Source organism: Dicentrarchus labrax, unplaced genomic scaffold (genome assembly GCF_905237075.1).
Source record: "Dicentrarchus labrax unplaced genomic scaffold, dlabrax2021, whole genome shotgun sequence".
NCBI lineage: Eukaryota > Metazoa > Chordata > Actinopteri > Moronidae > Dicentrarchus > Dicentrarchus labrax.
The window spans coordinates 6,367,470-6,393,021 of NW_026136701.1; the positions used below are offsets into that span (position 1 = coordinate 6,367,470).

At 40.5% G+C, this 25,552-nt stretch overlaps 1 protein-coding gene across 3 annotated transcripts in view; it reads right to left on the reverse strand.

Moving 5' to 3' along the window:
* Positions 1-25,552, reverse strand: part of carmil3 (capping protein regulator and myosin 1 linker 3) — a 76,094-nt gene that overhangs the window by 6,064 nt on the left and 44,478 nt on the right. For 2 of the 3 annotated variants that reach the window (XM_051405361.1, XM_051405372.1), the window contains 19 exons: positions 23,805-23,909; positions 20,762-20,831; positions 20,570-20,651; positions 18,347-18,443; positions 18,203-18,257; positions 16,735-16,907; positions 15,617-15,685; positions 15,048-15,141; positions 12,669-12,767; positions 12,335-12,454; positions 10,412-10,525; positions 9,496-9,671; positions 9,303-9,390; positions 7,219-7,344; positions 6,648-6,714; positions 5,817-6,004; positions 4,923-5,002; positions 1,716-1,835; positions 678-846 (listed from right to left, as the gene is read on the reverse strand). In XM_051405361.1, the coding sequence (XP_051261321.1) occupies positions 678-846; positions 1,716-1,835; positions 4,923-5,002; positions 5,817-6,004; positions 6,648-6,714; positions 7,219-7,344; positions 9,303-9,390; positions 9,496-9,671; positions 10,412-10,525; positions 12,335-12,454; positions 12,669-12,767; positions 15,048-15,141; positions 15,617-15,685; positions 16,735-16,907; positions 18,203-18,257; positions 18,347-18,443; positions 20,570-20,651; positions 20,762-20,831; positions 23,805-23,909 (2,092 nt within the window). The remainder of the gene's footprint in view (positions 1-677; positions 847-1,715; positions 1,836-4,922; positions 5,003-5,816; positions 6,005-6,647; positions 6,715-7,218; positions 7,345-9,302; positions 9,391-9,495; positions 9,672-10,411; positions 10,526-12,334; positions 12,455-12,668; positions 12,768-15,047; positions 15,142-15,616; positions 15,686-16,734; positions 16,908-18,202; positions 18,258-18,346; positions 18,444-20,569; positions 20,652-20,761; positions 20,832-23,804; positions 23,910-25,552) is intronic. The other variant, XM_051405350.1, reaches the window with a different exon arrangement.

A 25,552-nucleotide genomic window follows, 5' to 3' on the forward strand; every position in this document is an offset into this window, starting at 1 on the left:
GTTGTAGTCATTTAACCGTCTACTCTGGTAGTAACGGTAGTGAGGAGTGAAGTCTACGATTAAAATTTGTAATTCAAGCAAATTCAATTACACCAAAATCTAATTATCCCTCATTTTACTGGGGATGCCCTCAAATCCCCTCAAGGATCAGTGGGGATCCCTGGACTCTACTTTAAGAACCAAAAGGATTTGAATGACTCCAGCTCCTTCTGCGTGTGTGTGGAGAGATTTAAAATAGGTCATATAGTCCTCCACACCTCTGACAAGCCAAACAAGTACAACACAGAAAAAGGCTGGGACTAGCAGGTGGTAGGCACAGCATGCAGTGTGCTGTGCCATGTGAAACTATTGGAACTGGAAGCAAGCTCACATTTTGGATCCCTTTTTAGTTATACTGGAAGCAGACAGAAGATATGGTATTGAAATAGTTACATATTTGCATTCACTTTAAACTGTTTGCTCTGCCAGACTGGTACACTACTCCACAGAGGAATAGTGCAATGTGTGCCAAAATCTTTTGTCTATTTGGAAGTTAAATACACTTAGGAGCATCAATATGCTGGCAAAGGTCGCAATAGCTCCCCTCGGAGCTGGTTGGGATTCACTGTCAGTAGCTCCCATAAGAGTTTGAATTTTGGATTTCTAGCTGAACCATGGTGTCAACATTCTCACTGTACCTGTCTTTGGATGAGGCAGGGGGGGCTGGCAGCTCTCATCCCATGCAGAGGTACACCCTGCGCGGGCCGAGGTGAAGACATGGTCCCGTTTGCTCCAGGAACAGCGCTCTCTGGCCTCCCAGCGTCCTTAGGGTGCTGAATCATCGAGTAGACGTTCTCTAAGGCGCTGCTGGAACAGACAGACGGAAAAACAAGAAATTTTGATGAGCACATAACTATGTCACCAATTTGAATGTGCTGTAGTTCAATGAACACGTCTTTGGCCCAGACGCTGGCACACTTCCCACATACACTGTGCTGCTGAAAAAAGACAAAAGAAATGGATGCAGAGGGCAGCCAAGTGGATGCAGCACCAAACAATCTCTTTGATTGCTTAGCAACAATCCGTTGGTAAAACACAACAGAACATGGTAAATTGTTTTTAAAAAGCCATTTCTTTCTGTAACTGGCTTTAAGATGAGTCATCCATTCTTTTATGCTTCTCTTTCAGACAGCTGTAGGCTGCTGTAAACTTGGCCACCGTCTAGTGGAACTCCCGCGCAAGGTTGGTAACCAGCAGAGGCGATTGCGTCACCCGTTTTTAGCCTCGCCACAATTCCTTTAAGTTGAATTTGTAAGCACCTCTGTCAGCTGAAACACTTGCTGTAGCTCTCACTGAGTGCCCTTTTCTCTAACTCCTTTTAATGGTGAAGTTTACAAAGAGTGCCTGCAGAGTGCAATTCCCTTCCCTCAGCTATTAATCTGTGTAATTCATTTTTTAAAATAAGTTTGCCACCTTGTACTTTTTCCACTTTGCCATACTGCTGTCTTCTTTTTAACTATGGTGCCGTTATGTAACAGCAGCTTAAATGTATGCAATGGCATAAATTTGAGGCAAAGGAAAACAGTTGGAGACAGCGAAATATTTTCTTCCATTAAAATATTTATGAATCTATGAAGTGACGTTAATGCCCCGCACTGGATGAATGAATTGGGTCTGTGCACTTAAATGTTTCTCTCATCCCCTCCTTCCACTCAGCCCCTTGGCTGAATACTTACTCCGAGTCCTGATTAGAGATGGTGGAGTTGCGGTTCTTGCGGAAACCGGAGAAAATGGACAACACGCTGCGTCTTTTCTTTCTCCTCAGTGACTGGGCCTGATGGAGGGACGACAGCTGACTGAGGAGAGAAAGAGAAGGAGAAATGACAGAGGTTATTGGTAAAGACAACAAAGCAAAGGAACATATGGCTATAAACTAAGATATATAAAGTAGGATCAGATTTAAGATTTCATTTTGGTGAGATTTTACTATTAATGCAACTAGCCATTCACAATTATTGACCAGTATACATTATATATAATGCATCATTGGATAAAGGATGGCAGCGTTAACAGCTGACTACATTATGTGTCACTTATGCTAATGAACCATAGACATTTTTTTGGCTGGGCCTGTACAGATGGTTTCATATATTTGACAGAAGGCATGTTTTATGCAGCCTCAATGAATCATGCACTACTGGTGAGCATTAAGCACATGTAGCCGTAGAACTGTTTTGGGAACTACTACTATTTCCATGTAGGTTTGCGTAGTGATGCAGTTTCAGTTGAACATTTCTGAGCCACATATGATTTTCTTACAATCTCAATCAGTAATCTTAAATTATGGGATACCCAAATAAGGTAAATTGCTATCTTAAACACTGAGCTTTAATGTGTCAAAATCTGCATTATACCACCTTAAACTCTTGACTCTAACTGTACTCATAATGTCAATTAAATGAAAAGTATTTTGTAGCTTTAAAATTAGAAACTGCAGCGGTAGACTGAAGGTTGAGCAGTTTGGCTTTTGTATTTTTTTCCCAAATAGCCTAAGCATTTCTTTTTTACTAGTATCACTTGTATCTATGCAATAAAATATGCAGTTTTAATTTAAGATATTATATAATAATATATACTTGAGCATGGATCTTATTTTTCACAAGGTGCTGCTTTAAACAGTCAATGGTTGATTTTGTTGGTCACTTAGAGGTAGAGAATACAAGCGGTTAACACATTAACAAATCATTGCCTTTTTGAAGTTGATATGGAAAACTCGTTAGCAAACAGTTTATAGTTTCTTATTTATAGCACACATTAGTGCAATATTAGCATTAGCATTCATTTGGAGTTGTGTTTCTGTCCAGAATGGTGGTTTCCACTAACTCCTGAGGGAAATAGCTGTTTTTTAAACTGCTAAATGCTCAACAAACAACAAATTAGCTCAAATATGCTAATTATCTGTGAGTTCATCAATTTTCACAACCCTTTCCACATCCAAGTACTCATGTGATCCATTGTTTATGCAGAGAATTGATTACAGCTGCTTTAAAGTGACCCAAAAGGATACCATCATTAGTGGAGCACACTATTACATACAGTGCTTTATTGGAATTGCATTGATTATGTGATTATTTGACAACAAACACTAAAGTGTGACTTAAATTAGTTGTTTTAATGAAAGTTTAGCTGCGTTTCCTCCATATATAATTGCTTTACCACAGATCTGTGAACACGCACAGTCAGTACTTACTTGCTAATACAGAAAAAAAGCACAAAAACAATTTTGTGTGACCACTGTACAGTTCCAAAGAAAATGTGTTAGTCGACAGGAGGCTGGACTGGGACTGTAAACAAGATGATTTATTTTATATAATAGAATATGCTTTAGTTATTTAACAAATCGGGCTACAGATGAGGCTTCTATTCAGTGCAAATGGAGCCTTTGCACTACATCTGTGCCCACTGTGCTGTAAGAGCATACTGTTCATTCATCATTGATACCATTACATGACATGAGTACAAAGGCATTATAGAAAGGGACATCTAATAGTCCTGTTTTTACTGCATGTAGCATACAGGAGGAGCACTTCTCTTATGTCGGTAGGTGTATTAACTTGTTGCTATTTTTTGTGCAGCACAGTGGTACACATAGGTGCTATTTTATTTTGTGACCAGATGCACCCTACTACAGTAACACATGCATCTGACCCACAAAAAAAAAACACATCTTCATACAGAATTAATTTGATGCATTTAGATACATGTTAAGCAACCACAGTACTTTCATTTAAATGCATGAAGTGATTCTGTCCAATTCAATACAATGGGATGGAACACTGATAACATTTCCATTTTAATTAACCACATCAAATTCACAAACGGGAAAAATCTCATTCTTTCATAAGTAAAAATCCTATTTCTCATAATTGAGACTAGAACTGATGATTAGAACTAAGCATCTTGTAATTATTAGGACACATTTTCATCATTAGGAAATATTTATGTGATAATTATTAGAAAACTATCCCATAATTATGATCAAGAAGACCAGACTGTGATGAAACTACTGTTTTGGTATTATTCCTTCTCTGTTTGAGGCTTTGGGATCTGGTTTCCACTAACTGATAAACAAAATACCTGGCTCTCAGGCTGCTAAATGCTTCACCATGTCCACCAGTTAGTACTGTTACTCACCAAACTCATTGTGTGTATTCTTCTTGTCTAACAAATGTCCTGAATGCATTTCCATTCTTATAAAACATTTGAAAACACAGTTTTTCTTAAACTCCAACAGGTAGCTTCAAGTGCATGTAGTGTATAGTGTATATATGTTTTTAGAACTTTTTCACAGAAAACAGCCTCTGCTGCTGGAAATGAAACCGATGTGCTGAGAGTGAACCAAAACAGTTAAGTTGTAAGTCTTAAAACCAAAGCAATGAGCCGAAAGACACTAAAATGCTCTGTACGGCTGACTGGAAATTGTGCAATAATTCACAGTGGGTTCAGCATTACAGAAACACCCGATCCAATCACAAGAAGTCATCTGATCCATTGTTCATATAAAGATATTGATCCTAGCTTCCTGAAGGTTGCTCCAGTAATCTACCAGCCCCAGGTCCCAGTAACAAGTGCTGTTTTGGATGGTAACTTAACTCTGATAATTAAATTATTTTATCGTAAAATAGAATTTTCCCATCATTAAGGGATGATTATCTCATACTAATGAGAAATGTCTCACATGGTTACAAGATTAAGTTCTTGCATGTCTTCTTGGATACACTCCTATTAGATGCTGAAGAAGAAAATATCAGGTTTTACTGATCCACCTGATTTGGAGTGCAGTACCCGTACTGTTTGTGCTTTGTCCTCAGGGGCCACTGTACTAATGACATATCTGCTGCATTTGTTTAATGATTGCACACACACACAAAAAAAAGAGCTACCTGTCAGGTAGAACTCTCTTGCTGTAGAAATCAGGCAGTCCATCCTCCAGCATATTGACTCCTCCATTCTCTGAGCAATGCTACACACACACACACACACACACACAGGAAACAGATCGAATAACAGGATAACAATGATCAATCCACCATGTCGACAAAAAGCTGAAAGGCTGACAAAAGGTATTATCATTTCAAATGGCTGGCTGGCTGGCAAAACCGAATCCACTGCCAACAAAAGTCTGTTTGTAAAACAACTCCTCATCATGCTGCCCTAACTGAGTTTGTACCGATTTAAAAAAAGCTTTTACAAAGTCTCAAAACAAACAAGCTGCTAAGTTAGAGGCTGCCCCGCGGCCCCTGGGAGATGGCTGTGCATGATTAACATTTGAGTCACAGAGACACATGCGACAGCTTCTTACTTTGAAAGGAACTTATTTTTGGAAAGTGCCACTGGCATGGAAAACAAGATAAATAACAAAAGTTCACACAAAGCAGTCAAAAGATTAAAAGAACCTAAGAACTCTACATGTTTGGTTTACTTTTTTACCTCTATACCCGCCTGAGCTCTTTTGTGGAAATGCATGTACTGAACTTCATGCTGTTGTATGGGATCAAAAATGGGGCAGTTAAATATATACAATGATGTTACTGGCACAATAAAGACTCCTTTACCTTGTAGGTGCCATAAAAAAAACACAGTGCAGATACTATTTTAAAAGTGCTAGCTGTGATAGAGTCAGGTGTAGGTGCATTTGTTCACAGCAGAGAAACTGCCCTGCAGAGTTTTCCATTACAAGAAGCTCGAGGGGAAAGGCGACTCCTGCCTGCTGAAGATCATAATAAAAAGGTCAAAAGGTCAAAAGGTCAATGCCATGCCATGTGCCATCAACTTACAGATTCCGGGGGAAGATGCCCTGCTCTGTGTCTCCGTGGTGGGCGAGGCCTGACGTGAGTCACGTGACGCAAGGGCGAGCCGTTGGTGGGGAGGGTGGACAGACACTCCCATGATGCCGAGTGGGTAAGAGGGGCAGAGTGGGGTGGAGCAGACGGGGTAGGAGAGGGACTAGGCTCATCACCTAGACCTACGACAAGACGGGAAAGGATTGTGACAAAATAAAATGTATGTCACCTCCTGGTTTGACCTGCCCTTAACCCGTTCTTCAGCCCTCTTTGATTTGAATTGAACAGACTGAAGCTGCAATAAAATAATTACTACAAAAGTTCTCACATTCCATTTTTCTAAACTCAGATATGAGAACTTTTTATAGCCTTTATTTTAAAACAATTTTGAGTAAAGAAAGCCCAAAGCCATGCTCTGTGAGGCAGAAAATGGGGAAAAATGGAGAGACTGTTCTTAAACCATTACCACTAATGGGTCAAAAAAATGTCACATTTGACCTGAGGGCAGTATCAGAGAGAATGCTATGTTATTACCCAAAATGGTTAACCCTTTCATTTAAGATTTTACATGCTAAATTAAATACACTGGCTAATAACACAGTTACTATTAACAGAGGCATTAGCATAGAACAGGAGCAGAGAAAAGTTAAAACCAGCTTAAATACTGAAAGACATGATGACTCGTTTCATTATGGTAAGATGCACACCACTTGTGTGACTGAAGAAAGGCAAACAAAATCAATTGACCCTGACATTACTGTAAATACATCAGGCTATATGAGCACTTTAGGGCAATTAGCAGCGAGTCAAGGCACAAAAACTCACTCAGTCTGGTGGAGACGGGACGAATTCTTCTAGTTCTGGAGCTCCGCTTCTTAATAGCCATTGTGTCCTTTTGTCAAAGCAGATAAATGTTTAATGAGAAATGCCTTGTACCTCCAGCACACTCTGAAACATAAATGTCTTGTCAACCAACAATAATAAAATGCTGTGCATTTATCTCAACATGAAATCAGTTTGGTTGTTTCACAGCACAAAACAGCAAAGTGGAGAAAAAGCTTTCAGAAATTTGGGACAAAGTGAAGGGGATGAAAAGCTGATGAGAATTCTTTTAACGTGTTCATCCTTTCTTTGTCCCTTCAACAGCCCAAATTCCAATAGTACTCAATTATAGGATTTGCTACGGAGGAAATTAGCAAATTCTCACATTTCAGAAGCTGAAACTAGTGAATGTGTTTGCCTGAGAAATCACATATACCATCAGCTGTTGTCACTAGGTGCAAATCAACTAATTCATTTAACTTTATCAGTACTACATTTGCGATAAATAATGTATTCACTTCGCTATTCACTTTCCAAGCACACACACGTTATCAGCACATCCTCACACACTTACTATTCCTAGGTTGACGCCAAAGTCCTCATCAGGAAAATCCAGCGACTCGACTATTCTGGACTGTCTGATAGTGCGTCTGCCCGTCCCAACGTCATCCCAGCGCTTCGCCTGAGACACCTGCCGCAGCTGTTGCAACACACACATCACACAGATGCATGAACACAGACACACAGTTGTTTCCATCACTTCATAGGACACTACATTGACTTACATTTATTTCCTACAGACTGACCCTCACCATAACCACTACTTGCCTAACCCTTACCCCAACCCTTAACCCTACCCTTAACCCAAAAATTTAAAGATTTACATTGTGGGGACTTGCATTGTGTCCCCAAAAGGAAGGCGAGTCCCCACAATGTGACTGTGCGAACAGATTTATGTCCACACATCATGGGTATTACATTGTCCACACACACAAACACACACATTGATGCCCTTTGAACAATCTCTTTCAACACAATCTCAGAGGAGAAGTGTGTACGCCCTTGTACCCAAGAAGCTCTCAAACAAAGGAAGGGGTACTTTGCTGTAGTTGGAAAAGCCCATGTAGAATATGAATAAAATACAATATCCTGATTATCAAAGTGGAGAGAGGCATGATAGAGGACAAACTGGCACTGCAGTAAAACAGAAAGGAAAATGAGATGTAACAGTAGAGGCAGTGAATGGAATGCAAAACAGAGCAGGGCAGGCGGTGTTATTGCCAGAAGTCTATTTTTGCCTCCTTTTCCACTGGCTTCATTTTAAACAATTTAATGTTATGGAGAGGAGAACCTGCAGGGTCTAATCATTTCCTTAACTGACTCAAATCTAGTTGTTATGTTGTTTCTGAGTGCTATATTCCCCTAAAAAGGCAACTCTATACTCATAACCCTTCATCCTGATACGGTAATGACACACAGCAGCTCAAATGTGGAGTCAACTTCAGTCATTCAAAGATACCACAAATTAAAGATACACAACCTTACTGGCAGCATGGGAGATTTATATCACATATTTTCAACACATATCGGATTTTAATGGCCCCTCCATGCTACAGAAAGTCTTAAGAGACCATAGAGTAATAATGAGCTTCTGCACTGGAATCAAATTGCACCACTACTGTTTCTTACCTTAAGATTAAGATTCAATTTAGTGAGTTGCGTGTTGACTTTCGACATTTGGGTGTTATCTGGAGGCATTTCTGGGCTGACTCTACAGCACTCTGCTTGAAAATATCTGCTCTACATCGATGTGAGTTTACTTTTATCAAAAATGCGTGCAACATTTTATCAATAACATGTGATCTGAGATAAGCTTTTGCAGCTTTTTTAGCACACTGATGTATTCCACAGTTAGAGTAAGACTGGACAACATGCCTTTAACATTTTTTTAAAGATGAATCCATGACTTATCTTAAAGAAAAATATTGACTCACAAACTGAAATCATTTTGTACACAAACACTGCACAGCTCAGTAAACGCACACCGTAGTGAGTGCTACAAACACTATTTGATATTTATCATTTATATAGGAATACGTAAACTGTTTTTGTTGAGCAGCAAGAAAATGTATTAGACTAGGAAACTCTGATAACCCATTTCAAGTGTTCCAGCTCCACATTTAGTGGACAGACATGAAAGTGGTACCACTCTTCTAATCACACTGTCTGCAAGAAGGCGAATAACTGTATTCCCCAAATTGTTTAGCTATTCCTTTTTAAAACACATTTCAAAAATGAGAGTTCAAATCTGAAATCTGTGATGTTCTCTGATCAATTTATTGTTATGATCCATGGTTACAGTAAAGGGTTTAAACATTACAAAGTGAGGCATTTCCTGTTTTTTGTTCCACTCTCCAGTCTTTGTTGAGAAACATGAATCACATTTGTTTGTCACTACCATTAAAGTTCACTTTGTCTTTAAATAATGTATTTGTTGTGACATTAGTTTTTACTTCACCAAAATCAAGGTGAGACAACTTTGTAAACCCCACGCTAGATACTCATTATTTTTGCTGTGAAGTTATAGATTTCAACTTCAAACGATCAAACGTTTCTACATTCCTACAAAGGCATGCAGTAAAGTGATATTACCAGTACCAGCGTTTTATGAGTGGTATAGAGCTCTTGAAGAATCTGATCCACTATGGAGTTGGTCAGATAGGAGACCACAGACAACTTCACCTCCCTAAAAACACGAGAGAAAAAAGAAAACAGAAGGAACAACCAATTCAATCAGTGTGTTAGCTGAAGTTCTTGGCTTGAACTGTTTCCTCAGCTCCTTCTCTCTTACTCCAGGGCTCTGTTAATATCCTCAGCTGCTCTCTCCATGAGGGCGTTGCGGATGGCGGAGCGGGGGATGGAAACTTGTTCAGAGATGGACGAGAGCGGCGGGCTGAGTCTCTCGGCGGCCGAGCAGGACATCGGACACAACTCTCGGCACAGAGACACCATAGAGTCCACTACCACCTGGACACAAATGACCCAAGACATGCATCACCACACATACATAATGCACACTTTTTATAAATTGTCTATATGTACCCATTTATGTTTCCAAAGCACTGAATTATTCATGCACAGTGTTTTTTCATCTGTTTGCTTAGATTTCCAACCAGCTCCTTTACTCTGACTTTTATCATATTTTATTTACTTACACTGCAGCAATCCATTCATCCATGAATCAGCTAGTAGCAATTCATATCATCTGTTCACACCTTCTGACAGATCTTTAACTTTACCGGTTTACACCAAAGTTAGACATTTGTGCGTGAAAATATAGCTCATATTATTGCAGTTTTATTGATCCTGACCTTCGCAAATCAGAAATGTAGCCCTGTGCAAAACAACAAAATTGGAAGGCACAAACAGAAATGTAAATTACGCTCAAGTAAGTTGAAATTCAATACAAAGTATCCCAGATTCCTCCTCGGGGTGTTCTGGTATTTTATCATTCGACTGCACTGTGCGACTGAATCCCAAAGGGAACAGAACTAAAAAAAAAAAAAAATGTTAAACTGTTCCTTCCCCGTGAATTTAAATGCTACATTTCTTTTGAAGTCAGCATACCTGTGCCGCACACACAGCCGCACGCTATTAATAGGCAATTTAAATGCAACTAGTCCACAACTCCACTACTGTTTAAAATACAGATCCATCAGGGAACAGCTATTTCTGCAATTACGGCCACACTTCCACCTCCAACCTACCTGCAGTTCTTTGTCCGCAGCCTTGGCAAGTTCTCCAGCCAGAGTGTCCAGTCGCTGTTTGACAGGGCCGTCCACTGACAACACGTGGGCCAGCTCACACAGAGAGGGATACAGCTAATGCACAGACACAGGACAGGGTCGAGAAGAGGTTAATCATTACCAAAAGGAAAAGTAATAGTTACTGAGCAGAACATCCATTTTCTGAAAGTTCTAACATTATATGTATTATATCATTATTATTATTAATGTGTAAGTAGTATTTTGATGGTATTCAGTAGGTAAAGGTGAGATAACTTATACTAACTATATTATATACTGTTTGGTTTAATTGATAACAAAATCATATTTTACAAACTGATCATGTGTGTACATAATCGGTACCATTTTTCTAATGATTTATTATGATTCATAAATTATTTTTGTTTAAAAGGCATTAAAAATAACACATTTTGGGTTTCCAGGTTGTGAAAAATCTCTCGAAACAGAAAAACCTTTTTTTTTATATAAGAAACTCAAAATCTGGAATTTGTAGCTTATTGGTGTTAATCGTGTTTTTTGGCTTTCCATCAGTTTTCAGAATTGCATTAATTACTAATGTGTTGTTTATTTACCTTAATGTCATCTTCATTTCCTGAATCTGACACTGGGTTTTAAGCCTGTTTGGCTCTGCTTGGTCACTCTCCTTGATGTGTCAGTCATTAGGCTAACAAGAGTGGACAGGAGGTGACTTCTCTATTGTGACGCGTCAGACATTGTGGGACTGTTACAGGTGAAAAATGCACATTTGGAGGATTTTTCACCAGAAAACTTCCAAGGAGCTTAATTCAAGAGACAAAGAATAAGGAGATTTGTGTAAAGCCTACATTTCAACCAGAACTGGATACAGAACAGCCTAAGCTGTAAACTGTTTAGCTCAGGAGACAATACTGCTGTGGCTCTTGTTGGAAACTTTCTTAATTAACAGTGAAACGACAGCAATACATATTTGTTTTACTGTTTCAGCTGCTGCGAGAGCACATGTAACGTTACACAGCTTGGCACTGTGTTTACTCGTCTCTCTCACTCTCTGTCGCACCGGTACACTCAGAGTGCAACACAGAACTTGTTATTTTTAGGTTGCTGAGTGGACCTAAGTATTATACTCAGGTGTGTTGTTGTTGTTTTTCTGTTGTGTTGTCATAGCAACCTATCCCATGTGAGTTTGTAGTTCCTGAAGTTATTACTGATTTTATTTATTTAGAACTGAAAGGCTCATACTATTATCTGGACATGATGATGTAACTTCAAATGCTATAGTAATGCATAGTACATCACATGTACTTGATGGCTTATTCATGAACCTTTTTTTAACTAATTTGACCAATCAGACAGATTTTTGTCAGCCTAAAAGTTGTTCTAATTTGCTTATAACTGATCAATAAAATATTCCTAGATTATCAATTTACTATTAATAAAACCATTTGTAAAGGGTGCCTGCATTGTAAAGTGTAAAATCTTAATCTGCAGAATAGCTATGAGGCTAATAAGAATAAGACTTGTATATCCAAAGATGCAGCAGGTTGCCTTCCATTGAGTCTGCCATGTCTAGAAGGGACAAAGCAAACACTGCCAACAGGGGCTTTGCTTAAAAAAAATTATCTAAATGATTGGTCGGTTATCAAGAATGTTGCAGATAAAAATTTAAATATGTAAAGGAATAAAAAGTAGCCAAGTGACTAGACATAGTACACATTTTCTAGGTGCCTGTACCACACATCCTATGGCATTATATGAGTCATTACAGTTTAAATCTCTCTCTCTCTCTCCCCCTCTCTCTCTCCCTTCCACTCACTCACTCACTCTCTCACACACACACACACACACACACACACACACACACACACACACACACACACACACACACTAAAATGGTAGTCTACTCACAGCTCTTGAGTCCCTGGCTTCTTTGAGGATTTGTCTGGCCGTCTGGACATCCTCTCCTTCCTCACAGCCCTTTAGGACACACACCTGTTGCTGCACACGCACACACAGACGCTCCATCACCTACACACACACACACACACACACACACACACACACACGCACACGCACACCCACACACACACACACACACATTAAGCACATTAAACACATACACATACACACATTAAGCACATACATGAATGCATGCAATCACATACAGAAATGTCAGTGAAATATGCATCATAATAAAAACCCTGACTTGTTCACAATCATATGCACAATTACAGACACACACCTGTTCAGCAGTGCTGGTGACCAGGCCTTGGTGCAGCCGGAGAGCCTGTTTCTGAGAGAAACGCTGAGTCTGGTTGTTCCTAAGCAGGGCACGTTGGATCTGTCACACACGCACACACACACACACACGCACAAGGAAAACAAACAATGAGCGAGAGAGGAGTGGAGATGACAGGTGTTTACAAAGCACAGTGTGCAGGAGACAGGAGACAAGTCCATTTGCATGGTAATAAGGAGACTATAGAGAGAGTTCTGATCCCCAGAAATAAACGGAATGCCTTTGATTTATTTTCTTGACTCAGCAGGTGGGAGTGTTCACTGCTTAATCATCTTATGTAAAGAAAGGTGGAATCAAGGGTTCCTCAAGGACTTAGGAGCTTCACATACAGTGCACAGACAGACAAGGACCCAACATAAATAAAAGCTGCAATCACTCTTAGAGAAGAGCCAGAAAATGATCCAGTGGGCTAGTTACACAGCAAATCCATTTTTGATGTTAGAAAGAACCTGCAGTCAGAATATCACGTTGAACTGAACAAATATACTGATGATATTGTTTTTCCTGGAGATGTATCAGCAATGCTCCTTTAGCCTCCACGCCTCTGGGGAGGCGAGATGTTGTGCGTGATTGACAGACAGCTGAGCCTCCAGGGAAACGCAGTTCAGACATGCAATGTAAACAGACTTGCTATGTTAACTGCAGCTTACAAGACAGGTACTGAAGAAAAATGACCACACCACTCAGTATCTAAAATGACAGATTTACAGTTTATATTCAGCCCCAGTCCTTTCTGTCTTGTATAGCAATGTTAGCACAAGCCTACTTTTCCCTTATGGATATTTGTTTAGAACAAGCCAAGGTGCAAGATAAGATATTGTGTTCAGGCAAAAAGAAACACTACGGCCAAATGTTTGTTGTTTGCACACAGTCTTTGGCTCTTCGTGTCTTGGCCATAGGCTGCTGTCTGGCTGTCAGTTGATGTCACCGTCATTCCAGTGAGAGAGGGTTGCCATTTTATGCTAATTTTATGACTTGAAAATTAATGTTTTGGTTGGCTGTATGAAAAGTCTTCAATTACACAGCCAGATAATGGCACATGGATACATGAATACATGAACAGAAAATGGGAATGGGTACTGACACAGGAGAACGGTTATACTCACAGGAAAAAACACAAATCAATTTCAGGTGGTCTTTAAAATGTGAAACCACATCATAATTGCAGAGGCAACCAAACAAATCAACAAAAAGCAGCATGTTGGCTGTAAAACAGATCCATCCCTTTCCTCAACAGTTACAGAAAGGCTGAATAGCCGACATCTGAATCACAGATGCAGTGGTTCCAAAAATTGACTGACAAACTTCTTGACAATATTGATAGCATGCAGTATGCCAACAGTGACTCATCAAACATGAACACTTATTCTTATCCACTGACCAACATGCAGCTGCCTTAACGAAGACACCCGGTGACTCCAGAGTCAACACCTCTTTGACAAAGTCTTAACACCCTTGTTTTACCAAGGACCTGCTGTACATGAAGCTTACAACAGCCTCCTGTTGTCACACCTTTTAAACAAGCAGGTGGTGAACATGGGTTTTTCTGTGTGTCTGGGGCTGCAACAAACTTTTATTTTCATTACTAATTAAATTGGGTCATTGTTGATTCAATTTCTTGATTAATCCTTTTTTTTTGTTGTGAAAAAATACCCATTACAATATAGGCCAGGGTTTAAATTTAAATAGTCTTTTTTTGTCTGGCCAGGAGTCCAAAGCCCAAAATAAATGTCTATATTACAGTATAATATTTGGCATATTTGCTTGAAAAATTATTAAAATGATTGACAAAAAAATTATCTGCAACCGTCTTGATAATCAATCTTGTGGCTGTTAATAAGTATAACCCCCTCCCCCAAAGGAATGTGTTGAATTTGATTCTATCACTTTCAATTTACAGTAGCTCTTCCTTATCTTTTAAATACAAAGAGACTGAAATACTTGCGTGTGATATGACATATACTGAGACGTTCAGTCTATATATATATATATAGGCATTTGTAATCTCTTCCGTATTGTACTGGTTAGATATTGCAACCCAAATATTCAGCATTAGGAAGGGCGTTAGGAAGGTCTGACAAGTAATTGTTAAAATTGCCATATCATGTGCAGGGTCTCCAGCAACAACAGCAATATAACAGTCTAAAAAAAAAAATCCATATTTCATCATCACCTCTAATGCACCAAATGAAAGTCATTCATCAGACTCATGAATCACTCTGACCCTAATTGTCGGGTAATGCTGTTATTCACCACCTGCATTTCTAGAACACCATGCAGGAAATGTAGACATCACAAACCGAAGCAGCAAAGCTCTCTCACCTTGGTCAGGGCTTGGTCGGTCTTCTCTGGGGCGCTGCGGTACGCCTGAGTGACATCACTGAGGGGGAGGGGCATGTACTGAAGAGTAAAGTTGCTATTAAGTGGAGGGAGAAATGAGAGGGAAGAAAAGATAATATTACCCCTGCAATAATAAACTGGAAGAATTGTGATGTTAACAAGAACAAACAGGAAACACCCGGAGCACTTAGAACAGTTGTCTGCAATTCCCCAATACGCACATGCACCCACACATCCTTGTATGTATATATATATATATATATATATATGTATAAAACACACACACACACACACACACACACACACACACACACACACACACACACACACACACACAAACACACACACACAAAACAAGACTGTGACCGGCACATACGTCAGAGGACTGATGAAACGCTGTGTAATAGTAAACATTGTACAGAGACTGTTATCTCCCTTTCATATGTGTGTGTGTGCGTGTGTGTGCGTGTGTGCGCGCGCGTGTAACTGATCTGTCTTGTGTGTATCCCCTCTTCAAACAGTTTTTCGAGCGTGCGTTATGTTCGTCTTACTGCTCCAGTGCTCTCGCCACGTCTTGGAAGCCCGTCGCTGTGGTGTTGTTGCGATCCCACGTCACACTCCTGAGAGGGATCAAACGGGCAGGAAATAGGGGAAGACAGGCACAGAGAGGAAGAGGGAGAAGATCAGTCGCTTTCTAAAGCTCCTAACACAGACACACACACAGACACACACACACACACACGCACGCACGCACACACACACACGGGGCATAGTATCATAGTTACAGCACTTATCTGACCATGCAGCTGCACAAACGCATCACAGAAGGATTAACAAGGCATTTGTCAGTCAGACTTTATTTTCCCTACATGCATAGAATGAGTCCATATCACAACATTAGGAATGCCTGAACAAGTGCCATGCTACTAATTAGCTTCTGTTATTTCACAGGGCAGATTCTCCACCTACACTCTACACTGTTTTTAATACATCAGTCATTTTCAGCTCCTCTTTTCTTTCATCCATCTTCTCGCTCCTCCTCCTCTCCCTTCCCCAACTCACTCTGCCCTAGAAATTCAATCAGCTAAACCCAAATCTCACTCCTTAGGTGGTCTCCCTCTCTCTCTCTCTTCATAACTTTCTCCCTATCTTGTCCATATCCAACCATTTCCCCATCCTAATACTTGCTTCCTACCCCGTCTCGCTCCTGTCCTCCTTTTCTTTCACTTTTTCTGCGCATCTTTCTGCACTCCTTCCAGTCCTCCAACAACACACCTTCAAAGCACACACTTTTTTCACTCAGCCTCTTTTTTTCTCTTACATTGTATGCCCGAAGGCCATTTTCCCTCTTTTCCCTCCCTCCACCGATTCTCCTCTCTAACACCACAGTCTTACCTTCTTATCTGCTACATGGTTCACTTTGAAGCGCTGCGTTGAACTCACTGTTCTGCCTCTCAGCAACCTGAGTATATCCTCACCTCAAACCATACCAAACATATTCATTTTCTCTCCGACCCTATTCTTTCATCTGTCCTCTAACACCTCTTTTATTTCTGGTCTTACTCATCTGCAAGTGCTGATCTGCAAGGAAAACCCTCCTTCGCTCCCATCAAAGTGCTAATTTAAAAAAGTCACACACACACACACACACGCACGCACGCACACACACCTGAGTGTTGTGTTGATCTGCAGGGCTTTGCTGAGCATCTTGGCCCCGGAGTCCTCCAGGAGATTGCCGCTCAGGTCTACCTTCCGTAGGCAGGTGTTGGAGCCCAGAGCGTTGACCAGCACCGTGCCTCGCTGACGAAGCCTCGAGTCAGACAGGGAGAGGGACTGCAGGGCCTGGAGGAGGCACAGGGAGAGAGCATGGAGGGGGAAAAAAACAGTGAAAGATGATTTGAAAATAAGAACTTCCATGGGTGAAATAAAGGTCAGCAATAATGTATCAGATATTTAAAAAAAAAACATCTTCAGCTCAATTCCTTTGCAGTTTTTTTTTAACTTAGAGAGAGGTACATAATAATCAGCTGCTTATTTGCACTTCCTCCCAATTTTTGTCTACTCTCTTAACAGAAGAACTTCCTGCACAGTGCTTTCTGCATTAAGACTAAAGAGAACCAAAATATTAATCTTCCAAGCGATTTTTAGCCGGACAGTCTTACGTAACCGTTCTTATGGAAACAGGAATTGTAGTCCCTGCGAGGTTTGAAACTGTAGTGGGATATTTTGAAATAAAAAATTAAATTTCTAGGCAAGACTTAATGTAGATGCCATACCACTCTCAAGTCTATAATCTAAATATGAAGCTGGAGCTGGAGAGTCTCAGTTGCTAGTTGGTAGATTTTGTTACCTTTGGACGGAGCCAGACCAGCTGTTTCCCTCTTTTAGCTAAGCTAAGCTAAGCTAAGCTAAGCTAAGCTAAGCTAACCATCTCCCCTTTATTATTTATTCTCATTGTCCCACTTTTAATGCTCGCAGCCTTCTGTGACTTATATACTGAACTGTTAGCATGGGGCACTGGACCAAAGCTATGCAGGGGACACACACACACACACACACACACACACACACACACACACACACACCATTCTGATGTTTGTGTTATCATGGCTTTCTGACTAACAGGCCAGTCTCTAACAAACTTGATGTACTTCCTTTGAACTTACATATTTACACCCATCTGTGCTTCTGTTAGTGGGCTTGCCCGCATGCATCAGACCGTACTCAAATGAGAGAGCGTAGTTGTGAGCTATCACCATCAAAAGTGGTAAATAATTGAGTAAGCTACTTGTCATGCTGGATTTGCAGAGCGGAGAGCAGAGAGAGCCCAGGGAGCCTCACAAATAAACTGAGACCAAATGAATCATTCGTCGAGCCCACAGACAACATGACTCGGGTGTTGGCACCTTGTGTGTGTGTGGCAGGTGGGATATTGCGCTTAAATGCACATGAATGAGGACACAAGAATTTAAATGGTGACGAGTGTGTGTTTGTGTGTGCACAGGACGTGTGTGGGGCTACAAATCTGTGAGGCATGTGTAGGCGTGCATCTGTGTGGAACGCCACAGAGGATTTGTGTGTGTGTGTCTGTGTGAGTGTGTGTGTGTGTACACAATATGTTACATAATCCAACTCACACACTCTTCCTCTTGCACCAAATGAACCAGTTTCTGCAGAATTTCATCCAGCACCCTGAGGAGGCAGAGAGAAAGAGGGAAAACATTCATCATCAGTATCGTCTTCACCACCATCTGCACCGCAGGTCCCCGCATGGTCCGTACCTGCCCTTGATGTTGAAGTTCTTCCCCAGCATCAGGTGTTTGAGGGAGGGGTGCCTGGAGAATGCTGGGATGACAGCCAGCAAGTCAGCATCCAAACCTGCACACAACACACACACACACACACACACACACACACACACACACACATACATACACACACACACACACACATCAGAGGAGAACAAGTGCAACGCCAGCAATGTCACGCTCTACAGAGCCTTTGTGAAAACTCACTTCCAAGTAGATGTTTAATTGCATCCTTGTAAGTACCAAGCGAAAGAGACAACAGGCGCAAATATTAAGAGAGTTAATCTTCAGCACGAAAAAGACAAGATAATAACTGATATATTAAACTGTAAAAAGGCATACTTTTTACTACAGAAAATTGACAATTTCTAGGCTGTCATACCATTGACTCTTCATTTACTCTTCATTTACTCTGCTAACATTTGTGGCTTTCAACGCTCAGTTTCTGTCTCATGGTCTGTTTTGGAACAAAATCTCACTGCCCACTGAAATTCCAAAATACTCCCAATTAACCCCCCCACCACCACTCGCACCCACTCACATTTTCAAAAGCTCAAGGATGGAGGATGCTGCTAAGAGGAAGCAGTTACCATGGCAAGATAATTCAGCAACAAAGACTAAAACACCTCATTCAGAGCAAAAATATCTGCGATTAAATAAGCTTACATGCCTCTAATGAGAAGTGCGTCTATTCCTGTGTCAGTGACGGGAAACTGTGACACGACACAGCAGGAGGAGGGAGACACTTTTGCTGGAGAGACACATATTAGTATCTCTGCTAATACTGCTGGTTTTATTAATCCAATAATGGCTGTTCAGAAATGAAGGGAGCAGTCATGTCATTTTGCTGCATTTTCGTCGGTGGTTGGAAGTATATATGGTAAAAGCTGTACTATAAGATATGCAGAAAGATTTATCATTTGCATATGAATGAGCTTTAGAGATTAAGTGTACAATGAATCTTAACAAACAGTAGCTTCAAGAGAGTTCCCACAGAATTTTCCTACTGGATGAAAGTCTTCAATCAAGCCACTCGTGACTTTCAAATAATACCACCGTCCACTTAAAGTGCTCGTTTTTGCGAGACAGACACAGATTGTTATTATAAGTGTCTGACAACATTATGGAAAGACATAAAACTTTTTATTAATGTAAGCCACCAGACTCCATGGACAAAAACATTGGACATGGACAAACAATAATTCATGTTGGTGTTTTTAAAGGGTTAAAAACTCCAAAGCAGTAGTATTCCAGCAACTCCTGTGTTCTATGAGGTAACACACAGCCTGTCTCTGTAGGGCTCCTTTCCATAGTGTTGTCAGTCACTTAGAATTACAATCTGAGCCTGACGGTGGCCAAAACAAACACTTTTAGTTGACATACATTGATGGCAGTTGCCACGACAGATTACATTGCAACCTGTTTCGTAGCTGCAGCACTTTCACCCAATACTGGACCAATTTCAAAAACTGTTGTCCCATTTGTCAACTGAACACAAAACAGGAGAAAACAGGCTACACGTAAAAAAAAACAAAAAACGAAGTTTCTCTTTAACGCAGTTTCCTGCTGTAGCTCCTTCAACTACCCCAACCTCCTCTTTATGTGATTAGCCTTTGGTATTGCTGATTTAACTAAACTTTAATGTTAATGTATGTTTACTAAGGGGGATTAGCTCTCCCAGTAGATTCTTTATTGCTGCTCTAATTCTTCCGAGCTTACTCAGAGAGCAGAGCCTTCACCGACAGATCTAACTGTGTAAGCATTTGCTATAAATGATCAATTCCTTGACATGCTGAAGTGTCGCTGACTAAATTCTTCTTGTTGTGTTAGTAAAAACATTTCACTAATTAATTTAAAGAGCTAAGAGCTTAAAGTTTAAGTTACTCAAACAGATTAAAAACAAATGGTCAGATGTGTGAAGCCCTTTTAGTCTCTAGAGCAGGTCAACCTCCATACGGGATCCTGCAATTACCAAAATGCAACTCAATTTTAGACCCCCATTAGACGCCCGCTGCCTCCTAAATTCCCCCTCTTTTAAACCCCCTCAACTCTAGTTTGTAACTCAGACTTTCTGTTGAAAATGTTGAGTCTAAAACCCTGGCCAGACCCTGATGTTAAATGTGAAATGTGTTCTATATGAAAATACACAACTGACCATTTAAGTCTATCCCTTGTGGGTGCAGGTGTGTCTCTTACCATTATCAGAAATGTCTAAAGTCACCACGCATGAAACTCGAGGAAACAGCTCCTGAATCACCCCGGCACCTGCTGACCTCAACTGTTGGAGGAAGACAGAGAGCAGTGCCACATGATGGGACAGCCATGAGCGTTAATCTATGAAGAAGATGAGTGAATATACCTAGAGCAGCACAGACTGACAGTGCGTACCTCACAGCTGCTGATGTCCAGGTGTAAATCAGTGATATGGGGGTTATTGGACAGACCTAGGAACAGAGCCCTGAAGGAAAACACAGGCAGGGTTGGATGGGAAAAGAGAGACATTATAGGAGAAGCGAGAGAGAGGGGGGGGGGATGGGAGAGATTAGTGAAAAAGCAGATAAGGAAAGAGAAGAGTGAACAGAACGATAGGTAGATAAGAAGAAATGGGGGAGAAACAAAGGGCAATTAAGGGGGAAGGCAAGGAGAAAATGAGAGGGTGAAAAAGAGAGAAAGATCAGTCCCACATAAATCCAACTGCTCCTTTTCCTCCCTCTAACAACCTGTAAAGATCATCCGACCCCTCCCCGCCGCCCCATCCTGCCCCACGTTCTCTTCTGCACACCTAAAAGTTTTAGAGCCATCTTAAAGGATTTAGAGAAAAGTAGCTTAAAAAGAAGATTCATAGCTCACTAACACCCCACCAGAAATCACTTTAAAAAACCTTCAATATTTATTCAGAAGTGGCCAATTGTTGCTCACGCACACACACATGCACATGCACAGTGGGCCCAGCTGGATGCAGAAAGACTACTGCATTTGCACATCAAGGCTCTGCTGGAGGCTGTCCTTGCGCACTGAACACACATGTAAGAGTTACGCACCATGAGGAGGAAATGAGGAGAAGTGCTAGGTGGGGAGTCCACTCTGTCCATTTTGGCTGAGATCCATCATGCAGCACAGAACAATCCCAATTGTTGGCAGTTTGCTTTGTTTACTCTGCTATTGATTGTTTTTTTTGGCTATGAGAAGCTGACAGCAGGCTACACACCTAACAGAGAAACTGTAATATAGCAATATTCTATTTATCCCTGTAGGGAAACTTGCTTTTTACTTGGACACTCTGTGAGCTGGTTTTAGCTACAGACCTCCTGAAGCTGGTAAGGATACAGAGTCCTGCACAAAGACACGTCAGCACGGTGGACACCGGCCAGTACAGGGGCTTCAATCTGTGTCCTCTGATTGAAGGCCAGTCTACCAACATAAGACAGATTTGCTCCACTGTCGAGAAAAAGTGTTTGAAACCTAATGCGAGCCTTGATGATAAAACCTCACCGATGGTTTGGATGCAAACGACGCTCCATATGGTAAGTTATTTTAGCTTGACACAATAAAAACAAGAAAATAACATCCCTTTATGCTGAGTGGTTCTGCTTGTACCGGCAGTGGATTATCAGTAACCACTGTCCTCTCAAGGCCACTGCACATCAGCTGTTCATTAAGGATGCGGTATAGGCCAGGGAACAGTGGAATAATGCATTACAATTCTTGTATTTCAAGAGTCTCCTCTTCAGCTGTTTGGTTAAAGTTTGAATATGAAATCTAAAGGCTTTGTGTGTAATTCAAACAGTGCTTTAAACTAAAGCACCTTACAGTGTCATGAGTGGACACATTTTTAGCAAGAGTGGCCCCAGTGGGAATTCATCCTTTACCACTCTTAGGCTTCAGGTTTTATTGTCGGCAGCACAAATGGTTGTTGACACAGAGAGGCGAGCCAACAAAAGCAGCTGATAACACACTGAAAGAGTTAGAAATAAATAGGCTACGTGACTCACGTCATACAAACTACATAACCTACTTATATCATAAACATGACAGTATTTCAGATCAGTTTTCAACTCACCATCAGCCTGCATGTTCATGTGAGCATACAGCTGCTGGACTGCAATCTGAGAAGGAACACTGGTTCCAATATTAAATATTAGGAAACATGTCTCCTACTGTACAGTACATCTCCATATTGGCTCATTCAATTTTATTTTTTAAATTGGATTATTTTATGGATTGCATTCATTCACTACTCTGCGTGAAATTCATTACAGAAATGCTGGGAGACATATTGTAACAATTCAAGATGTCTGTGGAACAATACATTCACTTGTTTAATGATTTCAAGCCCAGTATAATATTCCAATTACAACTTTGACAGTATTTAGTAAAATGTGCTTAAATAAAAAATAAATCTACTGACATTATCCAACACTTTCAATATATCATATAGCAACATACTTTCTGTGTTTGCTTCCTCTATAGTGAGTTTATGGTATCCTTCTCTCCCTTCTATAATATTTACTGTTTGATGTTTATATCCAAGCATCCTCTTGGCTGTTAAAGCAGTTTATTTTGCCAACTCAGTGTGCGCATCCTGTCCAGAGGTTCTCCGAATGAAGTAGAAGTGATTGCCAGTTGGCTCTCACAGGTGGTGATGCACTAGTCAAAGCTGATTACCGTCAGTGGAATATTTGTGACATAGCCACATCAGAAACAGCACAACTACAGGACTGAAGCTGTAAATATGAAACTGACAGAGGATTCTGTAACCAAATGAGTGAGTAGTGGGGTGTCATCTATCATCATCATGCACAACCCCACATTTTGTCCCACAATACTGACTCCAACTTAAATTTAGGGTATTTTCTGATCCAATACCAGTGCTGTGTTTTCTCAAACTTTAAATCTGTAAACACCACATGTACTGCTAAATGCTTTCAATCTGAATATGTTCCTTGGTCTCCTTTGTATGTGGACTTTATATAACATGCTAGGATTTTGATTGGTGCCTTTACTACAATTGCATCTGGCACTGAAATTGATTTTTTTCTTTCACTTTCTTTCACATAGACCTTACTTTTCTCAGGTAATTTCCTCTATAAATAATGCACTGACGTTCACTGGCATTTTTGAAAGCTTCTTGGTTTATTTTGCACTTTTTTATATGTGGATTAAAGAGATGGATTTTGTAAGTAGCATGGCCATATGTACCTGTTATCACCTCCCAAGGTCGATTGGATCACATCTTTCTTTCAGTTTGGGTTTATTTACATATTAATTTGATTCTTTTTTGCTGTATAGAATCAAAATCTGATCAGAACAGCTGGTCCTTTTTCACCCCTTTGCACTTCAGACTTTACAAGTGATTTGCATCTTACATACGCTTAAGAAGGTTCAGAGTTTCAAAGGTCCCTTTAAATTCTTGCCTGTGACAGTCACTCACCTCAGTGAATCCGGAGGGACTTTCATAGAGGCCAGGCTCACATGGGTCAGGCTGAATGCTGAGCTGAAGAACTGGCGGAAGGTTGGCAGAGAATCTCTCGCTTTCCTGGGCAGAAAAGAAAAGACAGGTTTTTAAAGTGTGCAGGAATAGGAAGGAAGTAGTGGCGCAAAGGGACAGGATTAAGCATGGAACCAGATCAGGCTGTTAGACAGACAGAAAATAAAATGAGGTGAGGGAACAACGGGAACAGATAAGAGACTGATCGAGACAAGACAGAGGATGACAGGAGGACTCGAGACGCTGATAGAAAGTGACAAGAGACGAATGGAACAACAGGAGCGAAAGAGAAAGACGGATAAAGCAGACAGATGCTGGCTGTGACATTTAGGTCAGTATTATATTAAGCAGACACTGTGAAAAGGTGAAGTTGGCATTAATTACTGCCAACAGTTAAAAAGGTAACACTGACCAATTATCCATCCATCTGCTTGGCATATACAGTACATTAGCCTGTCATCAGAGGAAGGACAGAGGATATGTCTGTGTGTATGTACGACATCCCTCTGAGCCAGAATACATAAGGGAGCTATCCTCTGCATTTAAAAGGATGGATGTCGTACACTGGTTCAGATCTGTGTTTAGAACTTGTCAAAGCAGCCAATCTGCCATTTCAGCCCGCGCTGCACGAATAATTCACCACAGGGGAGAATGAGGAGGGGGTCTGGAGACAGCAGGAGAAAGTGATGAGAAGCAGGGGAGGAAAGAGAGAGTGCGTGAGAGTGAGAGTGCGAGCGGATGAATTCATCTTCCAGAAACATGAGGTTTGTTTTTCGTGAAAAGATTACCTGCTACCTCTCTTCAGGCAGGTGATGTGTTGTTCACTTGTGCAGCACAGAAGCCTTTTTATTTATTTTTTCTCTTAACTGCTTTATTTTTTCTGCCTCATCCTGATGAATAATTGTTTCAGGGATGAGACACTCTGAATAGCGTAGTTAACATTACATTCATCATTTCAGGAATTCATAAATTATAATGCCAAAGTCACTTGTCAGTAAATCTATGAACAGCGAAGAAGAGGGAGAACCAGGACATGTTCATCTTGTATTTTTAGGTAATTAGGTTATGGCACTAGTGTTTCATGTTATCCTTTATCACGGCAGACATTTTGACTCGTAGCAGGAGAAGCACAGGTGTAGCTCATTTTGTTAACGAGTGTGCCGTTCTATAAATGGAGCGGAGTCATTAATATTATTAACTACAGCTGTATGTTTTCTGCTACATGCCAAAATCTCAGAAAATGTGTTTTTCTTTACTTTTACTTTAATTGTACTGATGTTCTTTTGCTACAGTTATCACCAGATATGGCTGTGTGAATCACTTTCAAAATAAAACCACATTTAAACTGACTGACTTTCAATGTTTCAATTCCAACTCTTCAAATTCAACCATCACTTACACTGACATCTGACTCAACATTAAATATCTTGTCAACAAGATGTTTCACCTGCTAATGTCCAGTTGTAAGAACACATTTTCCTCATTGCTCATTATTATGATACTTATTTGCTACAGAAATACTTAACTTCCTTCAAGGTTGAACATTACTTTCTTTCCAAATACATAACACAATACATCACTACGTGACCTGACTTTTATTATCTCAACTAATTCAAGTTCAGCCTAAAACATCATATCACCTGCCTCTATGCAGCATATTTGTATTATGTCTGCCCTTCTATGACATAACT